This window comes from Polyodon spathula, chromosome 3, assembly GCF_017654505.1.
Source record: "Polyodon spathula isolate WHYD16114869_AA chromosome 3, ASM1765450v1, whole genome shotgun sequence".
Taxonomy (NCBI): domain Eukaryota; kingdom Metazoa; phylum Chordata; class Actinopteri; order Acipenseriformes; family Polyodontidae; genus Polyodon; species Polyodon spathula.
Window position 1 is genome coordinate 91,052,213 of NC_054536.1, and position 12,118 is coordinate 91,064,330.

The 12,118-nt window shown below is 35.6% G+C and overlaps 1 protein-coding gene across 2 annotated transcripts in view; it reads left to right on the plus strand.

Annotated features, from left to right (window-relative positions):
- The window catches only part of LOC121313641 (cyclic AMP-responsive element-binding protein 5-like), a 117,443-nt gene that overhangs the window by 15,440 nt on the left and 89,885 nt on the right, over positions 1–12,118 (plus strand). For both annotated transcript variants that reach the window (XM_041246379.1, XM_041246380.1), the window contains exons 2-3: positions 7,968–8,039; positions 10,673–10,766. In XM_041246379.1, the coding sequence (XP_041102313.1) occupies positions 7,986–8,039; positions 10,673–10,766 (148 nt within the window). In that variant the 5' untranslated portion in view covers positions 7,968–7,985. The remainder of the gene's footprint in view (positions 1–7,967; positions 8,040–10,672; positions 10,767–12,118) is intronic.

Below are 12,118 nucleotides of genomic sequence, written 5' to 3' on the forward strand. Positions count from 1 at the left end.
ATAATGTAGTTAGAACTATCTTGACTCACCATGTTTGTTTGTCTGTTAGTCCACTGTTTGTTTAGTGTTAGTACGTTTTGTTTCATCTCTTTGTTTTGGCTACCAGTGCCGTGTCCTGTGTTTTCTTTGTCTTTCAACCTTTTATTTTCTGTTTATTGATTAAACTGCGCAACAGCGCGATTTACATTTCACCTAGCAGAACTGAGTGTTTCTTCTGGGTCTGACGTCACCATACACGCCATCCTGTTACACCCTCCCACCTCTTTTAAACAGGAAGATGATCTAAAGCTGTGACTTCTACTATGATTTGTTTTTTAGTCAAACAGTGAGCCAAGCCGTTTTTGTGGAACTAACCTAAATTTAATGTTTCTGTTTCCAGAACAAACACTTTTTTCATCTATGAAAATAATGACCCTCTTCTCTGGTGCTCTTCTTGACTGCTCTATCTTGTCACCACAAGATGCACTGTAATGAATTGTGCAGTTAACACACCCCAGCACAACACAGTGTTCATCTTACAGTAGATGCACACCCAACAGTACACAGTGTTCTTCTTACAGTAGATGCACACCCAACACTACACAGTGTTCTTACAGTAGATGCACACCCAATACTACACAGTGTTCTTACAGTAGATGCACACCCAACACTACACAGTGTTCTTACAGTAGATGCACACCCAACACTACACAGTGTTCTTACAGTAGATGCACACCCAACACTACACAGTGTTCTTACAGTAGATGCACACCCAACACTACACAGTGTTCTTCTTACAGTAGATGCACACCCAACACTACACAATGTTCTTACAGTAGATGCACACCCAACACTACACAGTGTTCTTACAGTAGATGCACACCCAACACTACACAGTGTTCTTACAGTAGATGCACACCCAACACTACACAGTGTTCTTACAGTAGATGCACACCCAACACTACACAGTGTTCTTACAGTAGATGCACACCCAACACTACACAGTGTTCTTACAGTAGATGCACACCCAACACTACACAGTGTTCTTACAGTAGATGCACACCCAACACTACACAGTGTTCTTACAGTAGATGCACACCCAACACTACACAGTGTTCTTACAGTAGATGCACACCCAACACTACACAGTGTTCTTACAGTAGATGCACACCCAACACTACACAGTGTTCTTACAGTAGATGCACACCCAACACTACACAGTGTTCTTACAGTAGATGCACACCCAACACTACACAGTGTTCTTACAGTAGATGCACACCCAACACTACACAATGTTCTTACAGTAGATGCACACCCAACACTACACAGTGTTCTTCTTACAGTAGATGCACACCCAACACTACACAGTGTTCTTCTTACAGTAGATGCACACCCAACACTACACAGTGTTCTTACAGTAGATGCACACCCAACACTACACAGTGTTCTTACAGTAGATGCACACCCAACACTACACAGTGTTCTTACAGTAGATGCACACCCAACACTACACAGTGTTCTTACAGTAGATGCACACCCAATACTACACAGTGTTCTTACAGTAGATGCACACGCAACACTACACAGTGTTCTTACAGTAGATGCACACCCAACACTACACAGTGTTCTTCTTACAGTAGATGCACACCCAACACTACACAGTGTTCTTCTTACAGTAGATGCACACCCAACACTACACAGTGTTCTTCTTACAGTAGATGCACACCCAACACTACACAGTGTTCTTCTTACAGTAGATGCACACACAACACTACACAGTGTTCTTACAGTAGATGCACACCCAATACTACACAGTGTTCTTACAGTAGATGCACACCCAACACTACACAGTGTTCTTACAGTAGATGCACACACAACACTACACAGTGTTCTTACAGTAGATGCACAACCCAACACTACACAGTGCTTTTCTTTTTGTAGGCTTTCAGCCTCAATTCAATTAAGTTTTAGCAGGAATCAATTATATCCTAGTTCCATTATATGTTTAACCCCCATTTTGAATTACAAATTCAAACATCTATAAATATTAATTTAATAATCTATGAAATAACAGGTTATGGTGGTTTTAGCTGCAAAATGCCTATTTTAATCCTTTCTATCTGTATGCAAGCTCACAGAGTATGCAAATGGATGTGCCTCACCCCACGGCAGAATGTACTTAACAAAACTGAAAAACAGTTTACTGTAGTAAGCACAGTATAACAGGTGCCAAAGACTATTATACCTAGCATAATTATTATCCTTTGTCTTGCAACTTGGGCAACAGCTGAAAAACAAAATCAGTAGTTTGACATTAGTGAGCTTTATTAGGCTATTAAAACATGCTTCAATGTTTGGATTCTGTTCTAATATAATTTATTAAATTAATAGAACTTTGGTTCCATCTAAAAAACATGCCAGTCTAATTGGAGGTAAGCTTAAGCTGGATCAAACCTCACTATATACTTTGTGGCACTTTGACTTGGCATCACCCCAGAGGGCTCCAGGCTAAACTCCAAGCTGCCTTGCTTGCTGGACACCTTCTCATCTTAGCTGCCCTTGCGATCTGTCCATCAAGATTTCTAATTTCCGGTCACGTTAATATTGCACCAAGGAGGTGGGCATCAGGGACCTGTCATGCCCAACATACAATTTAAAATGATGGTGTTTTCAATAGTCTTGTGGCAACGATGTATCAGACATTGCTAAATTTTGTTGGTTTGGTCATTTTCTGAACCTCGAATAGTAACCCGAGTATACTGTACGTAATGAGCACACCATATATGGCACACATACATTTTAACAGAATATGTGCGATAATTACTGTATGTGTAAATAGCCTCATTGTATTTATGCAGCAGCCCGGTTTAAGTCATTCTCCAAAGATTTAAATTCTGTGTTGCTGGCAGAATTGCAAGTACCTAAAATCTGTGTATATTGTATTATCTGCCTCCCTTCATGTGAAGCGATGACTGCTTTTATTGTCAAAATAAATGAGCTCCTCTGTTTTTTAAACCCCGGAGGAGCCGTACTGTACCTTGTGCTTTCGGCACCCATCTCCTCCACCACTCCAAGGGTGTCTTCCCTCTCGCCACCCAGCTTGCAGACGTATCATCAGGCCCTGGCAGGCAAAGAGGGAGCCCAGAGGACATCATTTCAATTTTAATTACATTATTCTAAAGCCCTGTCAAGTGATTTTACTGCTTAGTTATATATTAATAAAACGCCTCTATATTAAAAAAAAAAAAAAAAACATTAAAGAGCTTATTGGGAGCTGCAAGGCACATCTTTATGAAGTTCCAACAATATTTAGGAAGGTGTGCTGTAGGAATTTGGTAACATTCAGGGTGGCCCTGGGGAATGAAATGCATTAACTGCCTTACAGTTTGTGGAATTGAATTCTTAACTTTTTGAAACCTTTTCAATATATTTTTAATATAAGTTGGTTGTATTTTGGAACACATGCACTATACACTGCACATTGGCTCGTAGCAACAAGGAAATGAATCTGACAAGCCTGGCTATTTTCCAGTTCTCTCAAATTAATTCAGTAATGTATTGGTTGCTATAAATTATTGGAAACTTGGATCTTTTCCTTTGACTGAAACAGGCTTTTGAAATATATATATATATTAGGAAACTAAAATAAAAGGTTGTTTTTTAACTAAAGACAAAAAAAGTTTAAACAAAATTATATTTTAACTGGCTCAAGTAAAGGAGAACCTGTCATACCTACATATCAAATCATTTATCAGAAGTATTTCAAATTATGGGTTTAATCTTATAGTTAAATGCTGTCTTTTTTAAACAGAAAGGTGGGCTAAAAGCTGTGGCTTCTACTTTGTGGCACCTATGATTTGTTTTTTAGTCAAATAGTCAGCCAAGCTACCTCTGTGGAAAGAACCTTTCTTGATGTTCCCTTTCCAGCTCTTAAGGGGCAGTGGACAGGTCCACTGATGGACAGGATACAACAAATAAATAATGAACACAAAAACATAACAAACCGCATAATGCCAGCAGAAAGACAAATTGTTGAGGAAAGCCCAGATTATATATATATACATCATCTTCAAGGTATTTTTAAACTCTACAGCTATTGCATACAGATCAAATTGTACCAGCTGTATTTGGTCTCAAAACTGCTTTCTCAACAAGTTTTTTTTGTGTGTGTTTTCTCTATGGTGACTTGTGGTGATGATAGAAATATGACTCTGTTGTTGTGGAGCCCGAGGCTGTAAAGAAGACTTTGGCTTTATGAACTGTTTATAAATCTGATAGCATTAACAATACAATTAAGAAATACACACTGCTTATTTGCCAGTCTGCACCTACAGGTCTCAATATAGGGAGTTTAAAATGCTTTGAAATCGAATCGCTGTTTCCCCAACGCAATGGGAATTTCATTGCAGAATACCAATCAGATTGCTTTATGTAAGCTTCCATATATTCATTGTTTGCACATTCACAGAATGCTGGCAGTCTTAGGAGTGTTGCTTCTGGGCTTGTCTGTCATCTGAACAAGAAATAAAATGAAGTTTGTAAAAGTTCAATGATATTATTACTGCAGTCATTAGCAAATCTTACCTGGTGTGCACTTCAAATCATTGTTTCAAATGTAACATTTTAAAAGAAACACATTTTATTTTCAAATGTAATTTAGAGAATAATATCGTAGCATAAAGAAAGCTCTGTTTGTAAGACCTGGTCTCTGGTAGTCTTACACTTCCTTGGTCTTCTTTGCTGTCATTAACCAACCAGCTGCTTCCCCTAATGTCTGTCATGCTTTTACCTGGAAGACATTGTTAGTATTAAATAACTTTTAAAGCCAAACATGTACTGAACACCAAAAGATCATCCAAACTGAGAGGTATCTTTAAAATAGTACTGTTGGTACCAGATATATGTGTCATAACAGGTGTTTCTTTCAAAATTGCACGTGGTATTTTACCTTGGAATATGTAAGGCCAGAGGCAGAACAGCATACACAGGCTTGGAGCCTAGGCAAATATCCAGATATGTCATTACCAGCACAAGGTGATAGTTTTTACAAAGTAGCGAACACTCAGGGCTACATATTCAAATAATTATGAGCCGAAAGGGACTGTTTACCTGTGTAAGTACCTCAATTAATCGCATGGTTTTCCAATTGATACAGTATATTCAACTAAGCCCAATTAACCATATAATAGGATTGTCCTTTCCTAGGTATATTGAAACCAAAACAAGACTCCTGTTGCGCTTCCCAGCTGTTTCCATAAAGGCACACATGCACTCAAGAACCAGCGACAGGGTCTCCCTGTCACAGGGTCATAGGGCCAGATTCACAGAATGTTTTTTTTGGCGTTAGTACTATTTCAGTCTCAATATTCATGCTAATACCCTTCTTCAGCTAGTAATCGAACTCGCAAATACCAGTCTCTGTGATTGAGTTAGTGCTATTGACACCTTTTCCTAAACACTTTGTGAACTCATTTGGGAGTTCCTGTATAAATATAAATATAATCCATGCAATCCACAAAAGTGTAGGACACTTTTTAGCACCTTCTCAATGGAGCATTATTAAAACCAGGAGAAGGTATTAACAGCATTCTTATACACAGAAGTAGTAGGGACATGTCTGCCATTACAATGAAAGCATCAGAGAGTAAGAATTAGGCAAGGGGAAATCCTGTCCGCCCCATGCCAGACCCTAAATACATTTCCCAGTTTCCCAGATTACATGTTTGCTAAAAGGTTTCACCACACACAGCAGGTAATATCAGAATTATATGAGCAGTTTAGACCTGAATTAAAATCTATTGCCAGACGATCATATGCAATGCCTGTCAAGGCTAATGTTTTATAAGCAAGTTTAAGTAGTGGTTATAGTGTTGCATGTCTGTAATTTTGCTGGCTTTTTAATTTATTGTATTTTATTTATTATTCCAATTATTATAATTATTAAGAGTCAAAATACACAATCATATGTAAAAATATCCTGTAGGAATATGAACCAACCCGATTGAAATGTTTGGTCCAGATATCAGATTGGCCTTTCACATAAATGATTCTGTTGATGTTGCAGTGAGAGATTAATTTGGTAAAGTCTGAATCAATGACCAAACAATGAGTGGATTTGTTAATTAGCTAAGTAGTCTACCCGTGTAAAACTGTACATATGATGACATAAACAGGCTACATTAAGGGTGTAATTTATTACTTTTTTATTTTGCATACAGCTAAGTTTTACATCAGCTAGAATTTCAGGATTCAGACATAATAAAAATAAAAATAAACAATATGAACATAATTTAGATCTTTTTTTTTTTTTAACTCATACATTCAAAGAAACTACAAACTGACATTGTAAACATCTACCAGAAGCCATAACAGTAGTAAAACATGACATGTTAGATTTAGTAATGTCAAATTTTTCATTTTTTGTCAGTTTTTTGTTAAGTTTATGAGCAACTATAAAACGGTATGTAATTCAATTTGTTAATGTAACATTATACAACTAATTTCATTCTACTTTATAAAGCAAAATGAGCTAATTCTATAATGTGATAAAAAAAAAAAAAAAAAAAAAAAAAAAAAAACGTGTAGCTATAGATGTAAAAAATGAGGTTGCATGTAACTGGACTCATGACATGCAATATATGGTTACATATTATAATCATATTTCTTTCCCATATTGCAAATACTCACCCACCCAATGTATAGATATGAATTTTATAAAAAAAATTAAAAAAATTACACAGTCTATTTAAACATATTGCTCAGATACAGTACATACTGTACCATAGCGACTGTCCGAGGACTGAATGCCATGTCTGTTCCCTCAATTCCTTTGATGTTTTCCATGTTTACAGTTGATTGAACTTTTATTTCCAGAGGGGTTGAATACGTATCCAGAGGCAGTCCACCGCCCAGCAGATTTTTTTTGCCAATGCAAATGTTTCTTTCGTTTTTTGCTTTAAGTCAGTCCATCTTTTTTTTTTTTTTTTTTTTTGGTTTACACAGTTCTTTGGGTTTGACAGACAGCATGTCTGTCATATTGATTTCCAAATGATGTCTCTCCTTGATTGGTCGTTTTGCTCCTTGACTTCCAAATATAATTTTGTAGTTACTAATAATCTCTTCAACAAAAAACAATTCCGCTGTAGCAGCACATATTTTTTAATGAGAGTGTTTGAAAGCCAGGCTAAGACAGTACTGCCTGGACAGGGCACTAAAACTTCTGCAGTTTTTTGCAGATTTTCCTGGAGATTTGGACTGCCTCTACCCATGGGTGATGTGCGCTGTGTTATAATAATAATAATAATATAAATAATAATAATAATATAATAATAATAATAATAATAATGTGGAAAAATGCACCTTGATTAGGTAAATAATAATACATAATAATGTAAAACAAGCAATGCACAATTAAATATAAATGCATGCAGTAGCACTTAAAATCTACTTATACTATTACTACTTCAAAACTTTCAGTACTACTGAAAAGAAAATGTAGTGTGCAAGCCCTAAAAGGTGTTTGTGATAACATGCCAGTAATTATATGAAGCCTGAATGTGGCTTTCCTAAATACAATATAAGCTGAGACAGTCAGTGGGTGACAGAATGGTACAGCTTGAAACACGTTCTTGAATCCACTTAAAGGATTTCAGGAATATGTTTACACCTACTAGTTTGGTATGAGATAAAATTCCATTTGGATTTGCAATGATTCAAATACAGCCCCTTCATATATATCATATGCTATTGACAGGCGCTGTGTGGTTAATGTTTATTGCACATCTTGATGACTGCACATCGTTTCCCTGCTGTTTTAAGTGAGTGAATCCAAGCCTGTTCTTATTTTCACAAAGTTGTGTTTGGGAAGTCCCAGCACTCAGAGTACAGTGGCCCTTCCCACTTTATTCTCACCGTGAGAGACAATGGGTGTTTGTAGAATTGTGCCTTAAGGATTACTCATGATCTTTTTTCTCCCCTCTTGTATTTAGCTTTATGAAGTGTCAGTGATGAATTTGGAGCAAGAAAGGCCATTTGTTTGCAATGCCCCGGGCTGTTCCCAGGTGAGTGTAATGGAAACAATGTAATAATATATAACTTGATGATAAGAAGGAGTGATGAGGAGAAATGGCATGTACGTTGATGAAGTGCAAAAAAATGTTAAAAGGTTTTGTGTTTTCTCTGGGCCTTTTATCATTGATGTAAAGAATGATACACATTTGTTAAAGTAGCACAGCAGACTTATTTTCAAGTTAATTTTCACTATTTCATGTATACCCACAGTTAGAATCACAAGACCTGTATATTTACTGGAGGATAACTAAAACCATATTTTTGTGCAGCAAATTAAAACAACTTTTTGGTTAATTATAGCACTGACATAATAAAACAGGAGATATTTATATGTGTGTGGCGTTAATACTTTAAACATATACTTCTGACAGCTGTTAAAACATGTATGTATGATTGTTCGTAAGAAAAAAAATATTATGAATGAAGTAACATTTTGTGAGGTCTTATCTGCTCTCATGAATACATAGCAGCATGTCGTACATTTAACTCTTACTTAAATGCATCTCAGTAATATATTAACATACTGGATGTAATATGGAAGTGTTGCCAGAAGACACATATGATGTGATGTACTGACAAACTTTAAAAGCAGAATGTAGAAGTTACTAAATGTGGTATGGCAAAACACGCTTTTTAAAAAAAAAAAAAATTACTGTGCATTATTCCTTTCATGAATCAGAAAAAAAATTTGCTTATTGAGACAGTGTTTCCACATGACTTCTGTCTCTGTCAAGTTAGGAGCAGTCTGAAGCCTGTTTTTCTGACCCGAGGGTATATATCAGGCTTTGCTGTTCACAGCTGCCAGTCATGATGTGAATAATAGTATTTAACCAGCCACCAGAACTATAATGGAAAAAACAGAAAAACAACATTGCTCGACAGAAATTGGGTTGAGAATAATGTAGTATGCTCTAACTGAGTTGAGAATACTGTAGTAGATATATTGTTTTCCCATAACTTTTTAACACAGTTGCTGTTTTTATGGTATTAGTACTATGAAAAACTGCTAACAGCCATGTCTATTTCTGTGTTGTGTTCACAATGTTATAATCGCAATCGAGCCTAGCTCTCGGATGGGAAGGTTTGAGAGGTTGTACGGTTGAAATTGACTTTTATTGAGCCTTCTTTGCTAAAGCCAGAACTGTGATCAACTTTACCCAGTCATAATTACAGAACAAGGAATTGTCCATTTCAGCAAGCTGGTACCACTACACGATATGAAGCATTCGGTACTGAAAATTGCCATTACCATTATTTTAGTGTAAACAGTATGTCAGCTTAACTTAAGCACAGTATATTGAAACATCACTTCTGTTCATAATTTTTTTTTTTTTTAAACTGTTAATTTAAAAACAATAACCACACATTTAATACATAATGTATTTTGGCCTGCAGCAAATCCAAATTACTGATCTTCCAAATATGTACAAAGTGAACATTGATAATATGCTGATAGACTCGATGAGGCTTGGCTGTTCTGTATAGAACACTATGGCTGTAATGAATCCTTGTAATATACTGAAAAACACAGGGTTCTATATAATCAGGTTTAAAAGGGAATTTGACTTCTGATTAGGGGTTCAGAATATGAAGAATTAAGTAAAGGAACCCCTAGTTTAATAACCCTTTAGTTTAATATGGGACCCCTTTTTTTAGAACCCATTGCTGTTCCGTGTAAAGGAATGGTTCTTTTTAGAACTTAAACAAAACAAACTGTTCCGATTTTGAAACCATATGGTTCGTTATAGAACAGGAACCTTATCTTGTTGTAGACCTTTGTTACTGTCCTTGGCTTGTGTGTTATATAAGCAAATTTAAAAGCATTTATTTTGACATGTAGCTGTAAAGAGATACAGTTTGCTCATTAAAAGTGAAATCTCACTGTCTTATTTGAACACATTTAGCCTGCTTGGATTGAAACATGTAATGAGTAATTACATGTAATGAAACATTCGTATTTAAACCAAGATCCCAAAAATACCATACATTATAATTTAGGAGTATGGTAAAATCTGTATTTTTTATATTGGAGGTCTTGCACCAGCTGTTGTGCATTGGCTAAAATAAGATATGAACAACTGCAGTTTGTTGTGTCCTTTTTCAGTTACACACAATACAGGAATATGAATATAACCTGTGATTATATTGCATTGCAATATTAGACACCAGTTAATTAATATATATATATATATATATATAATATATATTATATATATATATATATATAAATTATATTATATATATATATCTATAATATATTAATGTTGCAATATAATATACAGGTTAATTATTATATACAGTGTCCAGAATATATCGCTCAAGATTTGTATAAACTATAACAAGTCTTATAAAGACATAATGGAAGAATTACAGTATCCTGTCTTTTCACTTCTTAATGACATAGGAAAGTGATTCAATTACTTATATATAATATATATATATATATATATATATATATATATAATATATATATATATTACAGATAAGATGTTATTCAGAGTTTAGTTAGTCCAGGGTGAACCCTCTACTCTGCAGTCTGTGAAACAAGCTGGAATGTAGGGCTCTGGTTTTCTCCGCACATTTCTAACTTGTACACTAATGCCAGCTTTTTTGTGCCTGACAGCGTTTTCCCACTGAGGATCATCTGATGATTCACAGGCACAAGCATGAAATGACTTTGAAGTTTCCATCAATAAAAAACGATAATATGCTATCAGGTAAGAAACTACAGGCAGTGCAGCTTTGATGATACCACCAATGCTCACAGAAAAGATTTATTTACAAACTATATCTTTTTTTTTTGACATATACTGTACATGTGGCCAAAGAGCCTTTTTTTATTTTTGTAAAGGGGGAACACCTTGAAAAACACATTAATCATTCAGGGAACTTTGAACAAGTTTGCACTTACAAGCCAAAGTTTTCAGGCTGCGCTAGGTATTTTACAGTGCGCTTAACAAAGTCGTCTTGTGGTTTTTTTAAGGGGATTTTTTAAATGTATTGTATCTCTCTAATTAGCTGTATCTACCTTTGGCCTTAAAACTAATTTGCTTACACATAGGTGTTAACATGGTGGCAAGTTAGCAATTGTAAAGACAATACTTCTTCAAGTCGAAACATCAGATAATTTATGAAAGTTTGTTTTATTATTTCTAAATTTAGCACTATTAACTGTTTAGTAGTTTGGATGATAGAATTCTTAAACCAAACAAACAAACAAACAAAAAAAAACACTGTAGGATTCAGAAGTCTCTCCACGATGGTAACAGAACATCATTAAAAAAAACAAACAAAAAAAAAACTGTTGGGACCATTTTTGTCAGTCACAACACAGACATGCAAAACCAAACAGAGTGTTATGCACCTGTCATTCTGTGAGAGTGCCTCTGTAGACTGGCAGGTAGAGCACACTGGTTGGTAGTCACACAGAAATAGTTTTCTAGCATCGTCGGTGAAGAGAAAAAATAAGCACAAACAAAATAGCATTTGGGTTCTGTCACATGCTTGCTAATTCATTTTCATGAGGCTCAGTATTCCTGCAGTCATTACGTCTGGTGGGTCCGACTTTCCTCTATCGACTGCTCTGGTCGTTTAATCTCTGTGGGAAGCTTTGTCCTGTGCTTCCTTTTAATCTAACCTGTTTAAAACAATAAAGTAACACAACAAAGCTCAGACATAACCGGGCAGTAAAGTTAGTTAGTTAGTTAGTTAGTTAGTTAGTTAGTGTGAGCTATTATACTAGTTATGTCTACTAATGTGTCACAGCAGTTTATGAAAGGATTGTGAAACATAGTCATAATATAATTGAGACTAGACACAACTCTGATCTTATCCTCTGTACAGACTGGACATTTGCAGAGATTGTTTTTATAAGGACAGCTTGGGATCTGTGCGATCAGTTATACAGAATAATAACAGCTGTGATTTGATGCTCTTCTAATATTTATTCACTTTGGAAGACGATATCAAATTCCCTGATATAACAACCACGAGCTCTTGGATTTCTTTGACGTGGGGTGCGCTGCACCCACTATGAGGCGCTTTCAATATGTGAAGATTGGGGTATATT